The 16,850-nt window shown below is 42.0% G+C and overlaps 1 protein-coding gene across 9 annotated transcripts in view; it reads left to right on the forward strand.

Annotated features, from left to right (window-relative positions):
- The window catches only part of EPHA4 (EPH receptor A4), a 136,480-nt gene that overhangs the window by 59,400 nt on the left and 60,230 nt on the right, over window positions 1-16,850 (forward strand). For 8 of the 9 annotated variants that reach the window (XM_031039310.2, XM_081813515.1, XM_081813513.1 and 5 more), the window contains exon 5: window positions 15,271-15,609. In XM_031039310.2, coding sequence (XP_030895170.1) covers window positions 15,271-15,609 — 339 coding nt within the window. Of the gene's footprint in view, window positions 1-1,136; window positions 1,614-15,270; window positions 15,610-16,850 lie in introns of those variants that run through there. The other variant, XM_031039313.2, reaches the window with a different exon arrangement.

Consider the following 16,850-nt stretch of genomic DNA (forward strand, 5'->3'; position numbering starts at 1 on the left):
GCCCGACGTGGGGCTTGAACCCAGGACCCTGAGATCATGACCTGAGCCGAAGGCAGACGCTTAACTGACTAAGCCACCCAGGTCCCCCCAGAGTTTCTTGTCTAGCCAGAGATGACGATGACAGCAGTAGAAAGAACCATTTTAAAATGATGCTCAGGTAACGTATCAGGCACTTTCAGGAAACCTTATCACAAGGCTCATGTTATAACAAATCTATAAAATAGACATTATCTTCATTTTATAGATGAGGTAACTGCCAGCTCAGAGATGTTAAGGAACACACCCAAGGCTCCACGCCAGCTTGATTGATGAAAGAGCCGCACGACCAGAAGGCTCACCTAGTTTGGATCGTTGGCAGGCTCTCTTGCCTACTCCCCCAGGTTGAACACAAACTTCCTCCAGAGGGAAAGAGTATACTAGGACCAGCCCAGAATACTGGGCACGGATTTTCTCATTTTCTGTTGCTTCCCAAGACTAAGTACTTTCTCTGGATAGCCATGTTTGACAAGCTCAAGTCCCAGACTTTTTCTTTTCCAAGTATCCTCATCCTTTGTTCCACGATGTGTGATTAGGGTAATGGTACACTCTCCTTCTCTGTCCACACCGGCTGCCAACAGTTGTCCAGGTGTGGGATTTTAGGGCACGGCAGCAAACCCAAAGGGCAGTATTGGGGACGGACAGTGTGATGGTTGTCTTTAAGTTGCAGGATGCAGTCTACCACCTACTTTTCATACAGATAGAGCCTTCCAGAGGTTGGGGCTTGACTGTGTTATGAACCTCATAAAATTCATCTTTGATGGCAAGATGGACTGGGTCTTGCTCCCAGGTATTTTTAGTCTCATGATTCTGATCTGTCATGCAGCCTTCTAGAACCACGGGCCAATCACTTAGCTACTGCAGCTTTGCTACGTGGGAGTTTTGGGAGACCCCAGAGGTCACCACCTGCCTGAGTTACTGGAATGCTTTGCCCTGTGTGTCAAAGTGCGGTAGCTGAGCCCTTGGCATTCTTATGTTTGTGTCGGAATAAATTGTTGCCTTTATCTTGAGGATACAAATGAGAAAAGGAAAATACGGATTTCAGCAACTGGGGGCACTAAAAAGTTTAAGAACTAAGGCAACTTTTTCATTTTTCACAGATTGCTTTCAGTGATGTGAAGAGAGGAAGACTGGGGGCTCTTTGTATCATTGATAAAAGGTCCATGAAAATACCAAAGCGATCTGTGATCTTTTTTGCTCCTGCTCCATCCTCTTGGAACTCCGCCTACATGGCACTGACTCAAGTGCTTTGCGTTATTCTAATGTTTATTGAGTCAAGAGGAAGCACAGTACTGTTAACACCACCAAGTTCTGAGGTTGTTAAACCGCTCCAAACTGCAGCTTACTCATCTGTCAAATGGGATTCTCAGCGTCTACCTGCAGGGTTGTTTTAAGAGTTTAGTAAGAAAATACTTGTAAAGGTCTGGGGCGCCTGGGTGGCTCAGTCGGTTAAGCGACTGCCTTCGGCTTAGGTCATGATCCTGGAGTCCCGGAATCGAGTCCCGCATCGGGCTCCCTGCTCGGCGGGGAGCCTGCTTCTCCCTCTGACCCTCCCCCCTCTCATGTGCTCTCTCTCTCATTCTGTCTCAAATAAATAAATAAAATCTTTAAAAAAAAAAAGAAAGAAAGAAAGAAAATACTTGTAAAGGTCCAGCACATGGTAGGAAGCTAACAAATGTTTGTCCCTTTCTTGTGTCTCCAGCTGGTCACTGCCTCCCCCAGACTAGCTCCAGAGCACATTGCCATGCGTCTGACTGCCTCTCTACGCCTCTTCTCACTTGACTGTGAAATTGAATTACCCAGTGGCTGCACAGCACTCCAGAATCTCTGGGGAAAAGACTTGGGCATCAATATTTTTAAAAGTTGCCCCTGTAAATTATACTGTAAAGACAAAGTTGAGACCACTTCTGTACAGAGTTTATTTTTAAGTTCTTTTTTTTTTTTCTTAATTTAATAGACATTAACTACAGAAGACTCTTTTTTTTTTTTTTTTAAGATTTTTATTTATTTTTTGAGAGAGACAGCAAGAGAGGGAACACAAGCAGGGGGAGTGGGAGAGGGAGAAGCAGTCTTCCCGCTGAGCAGGGAGACCGATGTGGGACTCAATCCCAGGACCCTGGGATCATGACCTGAGCTGAAGGCAGACGCTTAACGACTGAGCCACCCAGGCGCCCCTACAGAAGACTCTTAAGGCCTCCTTTGAGACAGGGATCATTAAGGAGGTGACCGTATTTTGCTAATAGGTATACCAGTAAGTTAGGCAGCAGAATAATCTATTCTAGTCTACGGCTCATCCTAGATTTCTCCCTTCCTGCACTGTCCACGACTGTGGCCACTAGACACATGTGGCTCTTTAAATTAAAACTGAATTTTAAACTTGACGTTAGTAGTTTTAGTTTCTCACTTAGCTTGCCATGTTCCAAGGGCTTGATAGCCACATGTGGCTAAAGTGACCATACTGGACAGTCATGGAGTATTTCTGCCATCGCCAAAAGTTCTGTTGGACAGCGCTTAGTAGGCATTTTGATAGAGAAGCCAGTGGGAGTTTCTCTAAGAACCTTTTGTTCTAATAACCCAACACTATGAAGCCCTTCCCCCATGCCTCACCCCCAGCTTTATCGGATTCTTTTGACAAGATGTGGGGATGGAAAGGAACATAAACATCAGGGATCCTTTCAAACTGATTCCAGCTTTTAATCAGTTCTTACCAGTTGGTTAAGCCAGGTGACAAACCCAATTCCCTTGTGCTGACAGCCATGATAATCAGGCACCTTCTTTGTTCATTATGCTATCTTTAACCCCAGCATTCTTATGCAGCCCCGCATTTAGTGATCACTCACTGTGACGGCACGCTAATGAAGAAATAAAACACACTCTCTGAGACTCATTCTTCTAGCCAAAGAGAGACTCTGCTCCACTGGTTTGTAAAATCAGGTTTTTGTTCACTTGGAGAACGATTAGACCAGGTGAATACAAGCGGCATTGGCTAATTTGGAAGGACACCCCTAAGAAGTTCTTCATACCATCTACACTGCTTGAGAACTTCAAAGCCTTGAATGGTAAATAAACTTGATTTTTAGGAAGACTTCTCTTGGAGTTTCTGTCTAAGGTTCACATAAATGGCTGCCTGTGGATTAGACAGTGCTTCCATAGAAGCATCATGAATATTTTCAAGAAAATAATCCACACCTGTTAGAATAGAGAGTCAGAAAAGTGCTTCGTAAGTCTGAAGGGGTGTAGAAATCTCATGGGAGTCACCTGGGGTTCTGCATTTCTGACACATTCCTGGATGCTGCTGAGGCTGCCGGTCTGTGGATGATCTTCATGTGGTTAGGCTTTAGATCCTTCCTGCTGGATGGCAGGAGATAGGAGACCTTTTTCCATGGCTATGCTTCAGCTCAGCAGTGACTCTAGGAAGATAGTGCAAGGGTCGTGAACATTCTCCCTTGATGGAAATGCAATACTTTGTCTCCCAGAAAGAAAACCCAACCCGGTTCGGAGTTACATAATCAAAAACACCCACCATGGAGCTTTGTTTATTTGTTTGTATTTTCTTCTCGAGTCCCCATCAAGTTACTGCCTGAGACACGTGTATCCATCAAGAAAGGTGACAGCAGTTTTGTGATACCGCCTGCGCTGCAGACCCCGAGACCTCTCTCTACACAAGGATGCTGTTTAAGCTGATGAAGGCATTTTTATGTCATGAATCATTTCTTAGAAGGAATTCGAGTGTGATTTTCATTAATGAAATCAACATCCTTTAGCTCTACGGAGACCCAGCCCCTCCCCTCCAGATCTCCTTCACCTTCTGCTTACCTTTCTGGGTAGTCAGGAATGGGGTCTGACCATCAGCAATGTTGAGAGAAGTCAGCCACATTCCTTTGCAGGAAGACTTTGATTACTTTAGTTATTGAGTTGCTTGTTCATTGGTTATAGTGAGAAAGGTCTTTGCTCCCCCCACCGGTAGATGGAACCGATATTACAGTTAAAGGAAATTTTCTAACCCCTTATTGTGCTTCAAGGTGCACTAGAAAAGAAAAAATGCCTTATAGAAGAAGTAAATTGGCTTTGTATATCTAGAGAGAAAGAGCTAATTTGTTATTTTGCCACCTTTCCTTCTGAGCACCATTACCAGGATGGTGTTCTGTATTTTTCAATTGGAAATCTGTCCTGTGCTTTTGGGTACTTTTTATTTAACTTGTTTGGTGAAACTTCTTAGAACCTCCTGATTGGAGCGCTCCGTAAATGAGAGATTATTGTTTTAGATTGCCAGCTTGAAGGGCCTTCACAAATCTGTCTCCAAGTAAATGGCCTTGAATAATTCAGTCAGCTGTCCCAAACAAACAAAGAGTGATTGATTGATACTTAGGCATGGCCTAAAATATTCCAAATTTGCAGCTCTTAAGACAATTCATACCGGAGAAGCTTTAAGCTAATGAGGGCACATTTACCAAGATCTATGACGAAAAGTCCTGATTTGAAAAAGCTTTCTGCAGGTTTGGGTTATCAAGAAATTGAAATAGCTTAGCTCCAAACAGCAAACATCACTTACTTTGTCTTTACATTTGCCTTTTCTAATTAAATTTAGTGCGTCACTGTATTTCCTCCAGAAAGTGTATTGTTTTAAAATTACCATTTCAGTTCTATTACTCAAAGCCCTCACTTCTAATGCTTTCTGACAGTTATCAACATAATGAACCATAATGAAATGATGAGCAATCTTCAGTGGAAACCCAATGTGGATCCCAGTGGTGTTGTATGACTGTGTTGTTAAAATTTGAATGCAAATTAAAATAACATCGTCCTTACTTGTTTCCAAGGTCAGGAGAAGAGAGATACTTTTTTTTTTTTTTTTTTAAGTGCTTTAATTTTGGAAATCTCACATCCATTTTCAAACAAGCCCTTGAAGGTGCCACTGATGTTCGATTCAATTCTCTGCACCAGAGATTTACATGCTTAACAGTCTGGCTAAGGGATTTTGGGAGGGATGTCTGCCATGAGTCTTTAATGTATAAACCATAGCATAAAAGGTAGCCTTCGGTTTCAAGTCAACTACATTGTTTTCCCCACCCAAAAGCATATATCTCTTTGCTCTAGAGCTTCAAGTAACTAATAGTATAATGATGGGAGGAAGGACGCTCTGTGAAATTGATCAATGAGAGCGTGGTTAGCTCTAGTGAAAGACTAGTTGGTACAAGAGTGAGAACAAAGGCCAAAGATTCCTGAAGTTTTGTTAATCCATTGGTTGATCTTTAACCATATCACATTTTATCATCTATCTAATCAATCATTTTTGTGAACATATTTTTATGAAAATTTTTGGATCCAAGATTTACAGGGCAATTTGTTATTTCATATCATTTATCAAATTTGTGATATGAGAATACAATTTCATACTACATTCCATTTGTCATGGGATAAAAACTCAGATTGAGACACCAGCTCCCCCATTGCTAGATTCTGTGACGGGGTTTTTAGTTCAGAATGTATGGTCTTGCTACCTGCCTGGTAATGCTTTGATAAGCCAAGTAATATGCCTGCCCCTGGACAGTACCAAACAGATTAAGAGCAATCAAAGGTTTTGATGTTTCAGATGCAGTCCTCAACAGGTTCCATTTTTTTAGGTGCTTCTTTGGTTAGATCTCAATAGTTCAGTCTGACATCAACTAGTGAGTAACCCACATCCTTGTCTCTTCCTTTCTGATTGCCTTTCAGTATTTTGACTAATAGAAAAAAAGCACCTTTAGAGAACTCAAGTGCATACTCTTGTCCAAAGGGATACAGGGGGAAAAGATCACCAGATAATGCTTACTGGAAGGGACTGGATGGATCCCAGGCTGATCACTTGCCATTTGTTTTTTTTGTAAAATTTTTAAAAAGCTTCAGGACATTTAATAAGGATCAGGTATCATCTCATTGAATTATTTGTTTTATTTATTTATTTTTAAAGGTTTATTTACTTATTTGAGGGGGAGAGAGAACGTGCGCACGCACAAGTGGGGGAAGGAGCAGAGGGAGAGGGAGGGAGAACCTCAAGCAGACTTCCTGCTGAGTGGGCTAACATGGGGTTCGATCCTAGGACTCTGAGATTGTGATCTGAGCCAAAATCAAGAGTCGGCTGTTTAACTGACGGAGCCACCCAAATTATTTGTTTTAAAACAACACTATTCTAGCCTTCTCTTTACCCTCCAACCTACTTCTCATTTTATACAGATCAACAGTTCAATGTGGACATTTATAGGGATTAATAGTATCATGTGGATTCAACTGGCAAATCCCTAGGTTTGAGGAACACTGACGGATGCCCACGTGAAAGGCTTGAATAATCTGCCAATGCCGTTTAGGCAGGCCCTTGCGATTTTCCCACCACCATGAATAATTAAGAGTGGCTTGGTATCAACTCAGCACTGTCATTTCTGGGTAACATTTTTGACACTGTTCACGGAAGTCATACAGTGGTTGTGCACAGCATGCTTCTGTGAAACAGGGTCAATTACACATTTTGCTGAGATCCCCTGGGGTGAGCACTGGTTACCTTCTTTGCTATCAGCATTTTGATTTTCCACCCAGAGTTGACTCTTGTTCTATCTACAGCTCAGCAGAAGACTGAGAGAAGAGTCTCTCTCATTGCATAGACACGATTGCCCCCCCACCCTCCTGTGACCTCTCCCCCTCCCCCCAGGGAAAGAACCTTTAACAGAAACTCCTAATTACCCTCTTCAGTGGAACTTAGAGAGCGAGAAGTTACCAGAGAGAGAAGATAACTCATCTAAGGCAAGCGCACCATCCAGGAAGTAATGCCAGCAGACTTCAGCATGAAGGACAGGGAAGCTAGGAGAAATGTTACTCGGGGGTGAAGTGAGAAAGCGAGGAATGTTCCACAAAAAATTCGTACTTGTGCTTTCTTTTTTTCCCCTTTGGATTGTAATAGCTTTGCACGTTTGGGTGGTGTTAATTTGGGCGACTTTGCTTAACGTTTTCTTATCTTCATTTTGGTCATCAGATGGCTGAGGCTAATAAATACTGTTTGTCAGATTTTATTGTGAGGATTAAATAAGATAAAGTACGAAAAACCGCTTTGCAAGAAATGTCAATTAATTCGCAGGCTACCTAATTCTAAAGTTCATTTTGGGAAAAAAAAAAAAAATCACTTTTCTCAGTCTTTCACGTTACAGCTTCCTCCTGGCTAACTGGGAGTTTACTTTTGAAAGTACTTCAGCCATAAACTAGTCATCTTAAAATAAATAAAGCAAAACCTCAATTAACCCAGGAAGGACAAAGGTTCCTGGAGAGGAAGATGTTAAAATAGACGCACCAGAAAAATAGGGTAGTGGCAAAATGACAGCAAGAACTTACCTTGATAGGAAGCCAATAATTTTTCATGGAGGAATAAGTGATTGATGCATCCAAATGGTTTTGTTTTTTAAATAATGGGCAGTTATGCTTTGGCTCTCTTCATCATTAAACCACATAAACTGCCATGAGCAAAGGTTATGCACCGTCCATCGATCTCAGAGGGGAGTCCCTGAACAGCCGTCTTTATGTAAACTAACCCACAGCAGCAAGAAGAGAGAAAGCAATTAATGGCGGCAACATATACAGCCAACCTGGGAGGAGGCGTGGGCTTCATTTCTGTCAAAACGTACACATCCCAACTATTGACTCTGCCTTAGAGCCTGTCTTTCAGCTGGAGAGAGATTAACATAGGCTCATCTGGAGGGTTGGAGGGTTTTACAGCAAAGGCAGTGAAGTATTATTGACCATCCCAAAGTTGTACATGATTAATGAAGCCTTATGAAGTGGAACTTGAGACCCACAGCCCCTCTTCCTCTGAAGATCTGTCTTGTCCTGGTTGCCCTGGTGTTTTTGTAGGGTGACAGTAGTCGCAGTTGAAGAAATTGACCACTTAAGAGTCAGGTTTCTGCCCGTGCTCTTGGGGAATGTTACTTTCCACATCCAGAATTAATTTCATGGCTCAGGCATTGAATTTTAAAATGGTGATTAAAAATCCGTTACATATTAAATGTCTGTGAGAGCTCTGGAAACCCCTCTTGACGGGAGCCCAGCTACTCTGCCTCTCAACTATCTCATTGCTTCGGCTGCAGACTTGAATTTTTTCAACCTTCTAACCTGCGATTGTCTTTTTTGGGGGGGTATGCTTTCGCAACATACACAAGTGCTATGGTGGTGATGCTTCTGAGGAATGAGCTGCACTGGGTTAAGGAATCTTCATGAATTCGCTTATTTGTCCAGCAGGTACTTACTGGGTATCTGTGGTATGTTTGGCATCTTCCTAAGGGCTAGGGTTACACTCCTGAACCAGAAAAAAATATTTCTGTTCTAATGGGAATATAAGTACTAAATAAGAGGATTTAAAATTCTCACAAGAAGGGAAAAAGACAAGATGATGGGATAGCACACAATGAGGGGAAAAGGGAGCATTTCACTTTGCATGGAGTAGTCAGGAGGGAGGAGGGAGGATCTGAGCTGAGACCCCTGAGGAGTAAGGAGGCAGCCATTGAGAAAGCCAGGGGAGAGAATTCCTGGCAGAGCTACCAAGTCTAAAATCTATGAGCAACATGTCTAGAGTTGTGCTAAAAATGGGTATTTTTAAAAAGATTTTATTTATTTATTTATTTATTTATTTAGAGAAAGCTTGCGTGAGTGCAGGGAGGGGCAGAGGGAGAGAGAGAGAATCTCAAGCAGACTCTGGGCTGAGTGTGGAGCCTCGCGCGGGGCTCCATCTCACAACCTTGAGATTATGACCTGAGCCAAAATCAAGAGTCAGAGGCTTAACCGACTGAGCCACCCAGGTGCCCCAATAATGGGTACTTTCAACTTGATTTCTTTTTCCCCTAGGCTCTAGAGTCTGTTAGCGCTTTCACGGTTGTTATAAGAAATAGCAATTTCAGGCTGATGTGGCATATTAGACCATGTGTCCATGTGGATTTAAACCCTTCAGTAGAACCCACTTCTAGCCGCAGTGAGCACAGCATCCACCTTTTTCTTTCTATTTTTGCTGCAGTTCCAGTTGCTTTCTATAAGAACAAAAAAATGCGTTTAATCGGACTTGTGGGTTGGGGGTAGGGTACGTAGGGAGCACTTAATTTGACCTTGACTTTCCATGGAATGGTTCATACCAAACTCCTCCTTCACATCGGAGGCATTTAGGACTTTAGGTTCAGTGTTGGCTGGTCCCTTTCCGATGACATTATTATGTAAGTAAGGCTCATACAGATTTCATGTGGCTGTGGTAATATCAGTTCTCCTGCATGGGGCTACTTTAAATCCTGACTTAAGCCAGTAAGTGTGTTCTCTGAACTACTCAGGAATTACACTTTAGTCTGATACACAGGAGGGAAGAACTAAGATTTGTAGAATTACTGGAATTTTCTTTTATACTTGGAATATCACCCTTCTTAAATGTCACATTCACTCAGCTTCTCCAGATAGTGTGTGCTTTATTTCTGGAAGGTTGTCTTTTCCCAGAAGAGAGCACATGATGGGTTAAGGAAGATCAAGATTCCTTTTTATGATATCACATGATATGATATTTTATTATATGATATGATAGTCCTTTGCTTTTGCTGTAATTTGGCTACAGCTTCTTTGGGACTTCATACTGTCAGACTCCTGTCAACTGAATGCAACTTGACATCCCACCAGAAAATAATAATTACCCATTGTAGCACCTTTCACCAGAACCTGCTGTGCCAGAAAGAAAGTATTTCACACCAGTGAAGCAAATGGATGTTCATTCAATTTATCCACAGTGGCAGGAATACAGCGCCCATTTCTTTCAGAGCACTGAGAAACTCAAGAAATAGGCCATAATATTTCACATATTTTATTTCTTCCTGAGTCAGGGAAGGTAGATGTAATTTCCACCTCAGAAGCCAGGGCTGTATGAAGGTGTAAATCAGGGGTCCTTACCCCGAGCTGTCTAGATAGGTTCGGGGTGTGCTGGAAGTCCCTAGAATTCATGTGCCAAATTTTGAGGCTTCCTCTGAGCATCTTTTTGAGGGGCCAGTACGTTGCTCCTGATGACTTCTCAGCAGCTGGGGTTGGCAAGCTATAGCCTGAATGCCAAATTCAACGGCCCCTGGGTTTTGCAAATAAAATTTTCTCGGGGACACAGGCACATCCATTTGTTTCTATGCCGTCGCTTGCTTCGTTCGTGGTACCGTGAAGAGTAGAATGGTGGCTGCAGAGAATGTGTGGCACATAAAGCCTGAAATATTGACTCTCTATCGGTCCCGTCACAGAGGAAATTTTGTTGAATTCTGCTGTAGACGATTTGTAGGTTAAGGATTATTGCATTTGACTTTTGGTTCTGGGAGCAGAGCTATTACTATCTATGCCACTAAATTATATTTAAAATGTGAAGGGCATTCTAAACGTGAGAAATTTAGAAGAGTTTAACATCCTAGCCCCATTCTTGGAGGCAGAGAGGGATTTTAATATGTGAATTCCAAGGAAGTAAAAAAAAAAATAAAGGAAAGGAAAGATCTTTCTTTCTCCTTACATACACTTCAGCATTTGATTGATTTGTATTTAAAAATGTCTTAATTTTGATGGTAAAAATAAAATGTGAAGGAAAACTGTGGTTCTACAAAGGTTAATAAGGAAAATACCAGCCTGCCTTTTGAAAATGTGAAAATTAACTTTTCTTCAGATACGAAGTTTTCCATAGCTTCAAACCTGAATAAACCATCACCTGGAACCAAGATGGGGAAACAAAGTCATTAACAACCAATCCTAAATTAACAAAACTTTTGAGATGGAGCCCATGTTTTTTTAAATTTTATTTATTTATTAAGATTTTATTTTTTAATTTTTTAAAGATTTTATTTATTTGTTTGAAAGAGAGAGGGAGCACAAATGGGGGGGAGGGGCAGAGTGAAAGGGAGGAGCAGACTCCTTGCCGAGTAGGGAGCCCGATGCGGGGCTCGATCCCAGCACCCCGGTATCATGACCCGAGCTGAAGACAGACGCCCAACCGACTGAGCCACCCACGCGTCCCTTTAAGATTTTATTTTTAAGGAATCTCGACACCAACGTGGGGCTCGAACCCTGGGATCAGGACTTGCACGCTCTACCAACTGAGCCAGCCAGGCACCCCATGATGCCCACGTTTAGCGCTCCAGCCACACTGGCTGGTAATGGAGCTATAAAAATGATGAGAGTGAGCAGAGAGCCTGCTCTACACCTCCTGTGCTCACCATATTTAGCTTCCTTTAGCCTTTTCCTTCCCTGCCTTCTCCTCCTTCGCTTATCCAGGAAAGCATCAAAATGAATCAGATTTCTTTTCCTCTCCATCTTCTAGAGCAGGTGACAAATACTCAGTGAGTGCCTGTTGAATAAACGAAAGAATCCGTAAGTCCCTCCCAACAGGAGTAACCACTGAGATATGGTATACAGTCCTACTGACTTTTTCCAAAGTATTTTTAAATTCTGGAAAAGGGGAACTTGAATTAAACTGGGTACATCGAGATACTCCTTTACAGGGCTTAATGCTAACGAGTCTCTATGGGAAAAGCTGACCACTCCAGCTTTAGTTCAGGGAAGGCTGTATCAATTTACACACGATAGGTAGTGGGCCTCAGATGCATTAGAGGACTCCGTTAGTTTTCTGTCTAGTCATTCATTCATTTGTCGATGCCTCAAACATTTGTTGAGCTTGCTCTGAACGGGGAATCAGGGGAGACACTGGGAAATGATGAAGATATCAACCCTCTTGAGGCGCAGATAGACCCGGTGATAGATACAGATCAGCAGTGTATGTCTGAATAGCAAGACCCCATTGCATGTTCCGAACAGAGTAAGACATAGAAATAAAGGTGACCTGAAATGTGGAGCAATACCATAAGCAGGATTGCTGCCAGTCCTATATATGGGCTAGTGGTGAGGAGTTTTGGGAAGGACAGAATCCTGCCATGCACACGACCTGTAAGCTCCCTGACGCTGTATGCTCAGTAGATATGATCTCAATATGGTGACTAGAAGATTAAACAAATGGTATGGTTATCCCATTTTGTTCTAGATCTCGTATTTGTAATTGGAGACTTACTTGCAGGTGGACAGATTTCTGATGAGAAAGGCACAATCACTTGTCAGAAATTTACTTGTTCCCAAATATCCAGATACACTACTTATGTAAACAAAAGACGGGATAGTCGGAGAGTTAAGTTTTTCCCTCCTGGATTCCTTGTATTTACTGAGAGAGCCCACGTTATGCAAACACTCTTTTCTTTTCCTGCTAGCCATTTCTACAGGTAATGGTTTTAAGGTGCTTCTATTATATTAAGTATGACTGCTGGGTCTGGCTGGACTTTTGGTTGTATTAAAGTGTGTATTTTCCTTGTCTTGAGATTACTGTCTTTTCTGAGGAAAAGATGGCCCCTCCTTATAAATGGAAATATACTTACCATCTTTTAATTGACACAAGTTTAAAAAAAAAGAAAAAGAAAGAAAACCACGATCCTGCAAACCTAATCCACCATTAGGATTTTAACGTATAAAGCTTGAGCTTTTTCCTAGGCCTTTGCAGAAAGCCGTTATAATCGTCCTGGGTGGGCATTTTTACCTCCGCTCCCCTGTCCTGCACAAAAACCCACAAAACAAAACTCTGCTTTTGTCCAGTTTTGAAGCCCATGTAACATCACTCCTTATGGCAGCAACACATAAAACATGTGCGGTGCAATTCACCAAACCACTCACGGAGGCATCCCTGAATTTGAACTTGCCTCATCCTGTCCTGTCTTCCTTTTAGCATCTACCCCAGGGTCTTCTTTAAGAATCATTGTCCAAAGGAAGAAGGCTGTTGCAGGCTACCACTTGTTTTGGTCCAGCACTCCATTTTGAAATCCTGCAGCATCTCTCTCCACCCCCCCCGCCCCCCCCCTCTCCACAGGGCAGTGTTCTATCTCTGAGTCCTGTGACCATTTCCTTTTCTGCTCCATTTCTTCTCTGTTTAGACACTGCCATGCCCTGTCCTACATACTAATTACTGACTTTTTGCTTCTGCATTGCTTGATTCATTGTGTCACATTTTCCCATGTGAAAGTGGACCAGGAACCTTGGCAAGGAGGTTAATGGATTTAAGAGTCACTCGTATTTAACCCTGGAAGTCACAGCAAAATAAGAACCAGTGGCTGACCCATTTTATAAACCATGCTGTGGTCAGCTTTAGTGGCAGACTACTAATGGATTTCACCGTGGTGGCGAGCATCTCTAGAATTTGAGCAGGATTGAAAATACGCCTTCCCTTTTCCTACCTTTACGTCTCAAACTTTGGCTGAAACTACTGATTTTGTTGTTATTATACCTTTGATGGGGGGCCCCATAAGGGAGTGGAAATAACCCCAGAGTGGGAGTTAGTACTTTTGGATTTTAATCTGATTTTGTCACTAGTTAAATTGCATGAAATTTCACTATTAGCAGATCCACTTACTGTATCTCAGTTCCTTCATCTTTAAAATGAAGTTATTTGACCAAATGATCTTTAACATCCTATCTGTCTCTAGGACCCTGTGATTTTAAATAACTGTGTTCGTTTTTTCAGAAACCATTTATTTATCTTTATTATAGTCCAGTCAATGCATTAAGGACCATAGCTATAAATTTGAAATCTAAAGAAGAAAGAAATTTGCATTTTTTTCCTGCAGACTTCTGTGGGGTAGTCTTACTTTTAAACACATATTTTACAACACTGACGGGGAGCAGATCTCAAAACTAAGAGAGGTTGTTGGTAATTAGTCTCAAGGGGAGATTGGGAGTTCCTGCTTGCTTTGTGAGAGTCTTCAAGTAAGCTTTATGAAGAGAAACGGAGGGTGGATTACCCTTATTCGGCGTTAGCACCAAAATCCTTCAGCCATTCATCAGCGTGAGCTAAGTAATAAATATTGAGTATGACTCCTGATTAATAGGTTACCTCTTTCAATTCCCGCTCAATGGCTACTTTGGAACAACACATTCCATTATGGTTGACTAGCTAAAGCTTCTTCCTAGTTCATACAGGCCTCCCGTAACTTCCTTTTCCTGACGAACACAAAACATTTCCCTCAGAGCAGTCAGTGCAAGTAAATTAGAAATAGAATAAATACAGTGAGCAAGAAACCTCAAATTTTCATTAAAACTCACTCTGGTTCTTTTCTTGCAAGACCAAAATGGGAAAGAGGAAGGAAAAAAGAAGACTTTCCGTGTGTTCCATTGAGTAGGTATTTTTCATTAAAGTGTGGCAGGTGTCTTTTCAACCTTTGGAAGTGGCTCAGACCAAGAACATTCCCTCCCTTCTCCCACCCCGATTCTTCTCCTTGAAGGCAGTGCATGTTAACAGCTTCTTGGCATGTGAAGACGAATCTACAGCAAGAAGCAAGAGGGTTCAGCATGGATCTCTATTTTTTTTTTTTTTTTTACTACTATCTTTAAAACCAACCACTATGTTGTTTGCAGTCAGTTCTGTTTTCGAAACAGCCACCAGCACCATTTGTGTTTCATAAACACTTTGATGTCGGTGGGAATGAGTTTGCTTCAAAGGGCCCTGTGCAGCCTTGGGTCGCTGAAGGGCAGGACGCAGGGCCTGGGAGCCTTTGCGCAATCTCTGCCTCAAGTTGAGATCTCCCAACAACTTTATCTTTGACATCTCTGCAACCAGGTCACACCAGTTCCTACGAATTACGTATAAAGAACTGAGCTCTCAACTACTGTGTTGAACCGAAGAGGCATATCTATACAATTCAGTTAATTTTCTTCCATCTTGAGGACATGCTGTACTTGGGAACCGTGATGTAGCTTCAAAAGTGGTAGATAACTATTACTTTAGCAGAGTCCCACCTTGGCCCTGGGAACTAGAATCACATTCATATGCCTGTTTTCAGATAATGAGATAAAAACTAGATAAGTTCTGGTATTTTCCTGCTGCTTCAAAGAGAGGCCCGCACTCGAAGCCCATTTGATGTCGAGATGCACGACATCTCCAAGTGGCAATCAGCGCTTCTGTTGTTTGCCCAGGATTGAGAATGACATACAGGCAGCCTTCTTTCATGTGGTTCTTTTAAAAGATCTGTTTTTGCTGGCCTGATCCGCTTTCTGCTTTCTTTGCCACATGGGCCCACACCTTACCTCCTATAGCTGCAGAGAATAATATAAACTCTGAGCAATTCCAAAAGGATAGTTTAAGTTCTTGGTGTGATAATGTGTGCGTGAATTTTTTTTTTTTTTTTCTTTTTCTAGGCCCACCGTCTGCTCCCCTCAACTTGATCTCTAATGTCAATGAGACTTCAGTGAACTTGGAATGGAGCAGTCCCCAGAACACAGGTGGCCGCCAGGATATTTCCTACAATGTGGTGTGCAAGAAATGCGGAGCTGGTGATTTCAGCAAGTGCCGACCCTGTGGAAGTGGGGTCCACTATACCCCACAGCAGAATGGCCTGAAGACCACCAAAGTTTCCATCACTGACCTCCTGGCTCACACCAATTACACATTTGAAATCTGGGCGGTGAATGGAGTGTCCAAGTATAACCCCAGCCCGGACCAATCCGTGTCCGTCACTGTGACAACCAACCAAGCAGGTAGGAATTGGATCTTCTTTGTTGTATGATATGAATCTAGAGAGAGAGAGGGCTTATGTTGGTATCCATGAATGATATTAAAGTTCTACAGTTGAAGTAGAACCACATGGATCTAATTATAAACCTGTGAGCTGCTTTGTAATACAAAAGATACTTAGAAGAACGTGCATTCGCTCAGCAAATATTTTTTTGGACACCAACTGCATAGCATGACCTATACTAAATGGTAGTGATTCAGTGAGATTAGAAGACAGTGTCTGATTGGAAGGAGACGGCAGTCTAGTCTAGTGAGCTGGGTCACTCCATGTTGGACTTCTCTTGTAAGGGATTCGTGTCAGCCATTTTAATCACAAGGTCCGTGGTTGGACATCAGAGCATTTGACAGATTATCTTGAATTGTAAAATTGATTTTTACCAACGCAGAGTGCTATATCGGCATTTGCTACCTTTTCCAACCAAAGCATCAGTGGCTATCATTTTGATCTTGTTTGGTATTTTAGAATTTAAAAAATGACCTCTGCTAGCATCATCATGTAAATCTGGGAACAATGAATAGTTTAATGGGTGTTCTGTGCGGTTTGACAACATTTTCCTGAAAACATAATACTGGTTTTGCAGCCACTTTCATAGTTGAATCCATAATTGACACGTGGAAGAGGAGAGTTAATTTACCCCATTTCCGGCATTGCTTTCCTCTTCTAATTCCCTAGACTTGAAAACATTCTCTGTTCATGAAGAGTTTCTGCTGAGTTAGTTGCAGAATTGTTAACAAAGTCTTGGATATCAGATATTTCAAAGTTCAAATCACAATCTGCATTTCTAGGCTCCAGCTCCTGACCCCCTCATTCCAGGTCCTCCCCTGAAAACGTTTCCACGCTTTCTCGAGCTCATTTTCCATCCTGGATCTCTGCCTCACATTGCTGGCTCCCTGTTATTTATTTCTGTCGAGTTAAAGGGGAGTAGGAGAAAAGAACTGTGGTGTACTCTTTCATGAGGCTCTTAAGAACAACAAATTTCGCCGGAAAAGGATTATAAATTGCCCTCAGCCCTGTCCCCTCTTACTGCACTTCTCTCTTAAATGAATGTTTCAGTAAGTGCACTCCATAGTTAAATATATCCATATTAATTGATCCTATAGTGGAAAGTATTCCAGTGTCCCAATCCAAAGTCATTATTTTTCCGCTTTGCCCTGAACTCTCTAGAATAAATACAAAATTATGACATGGGTGAGATTTTAAACT

The sequence above is a fragment of the Leptonychotes weddellii genome, chromosome 3 (assembly GCF_054177405.1).
Source record: "Leptonychotes weddellii isolate Sample4059 chromosome 3, ASM5417740v2, whole genome shotgun sequence".
Lineage (NCBI taxonomy): Eukaryota > Metazoa > Chordata > Mammalia > Carnivora > Phocidae > Leptonychotes > Leptonychotes weddellii.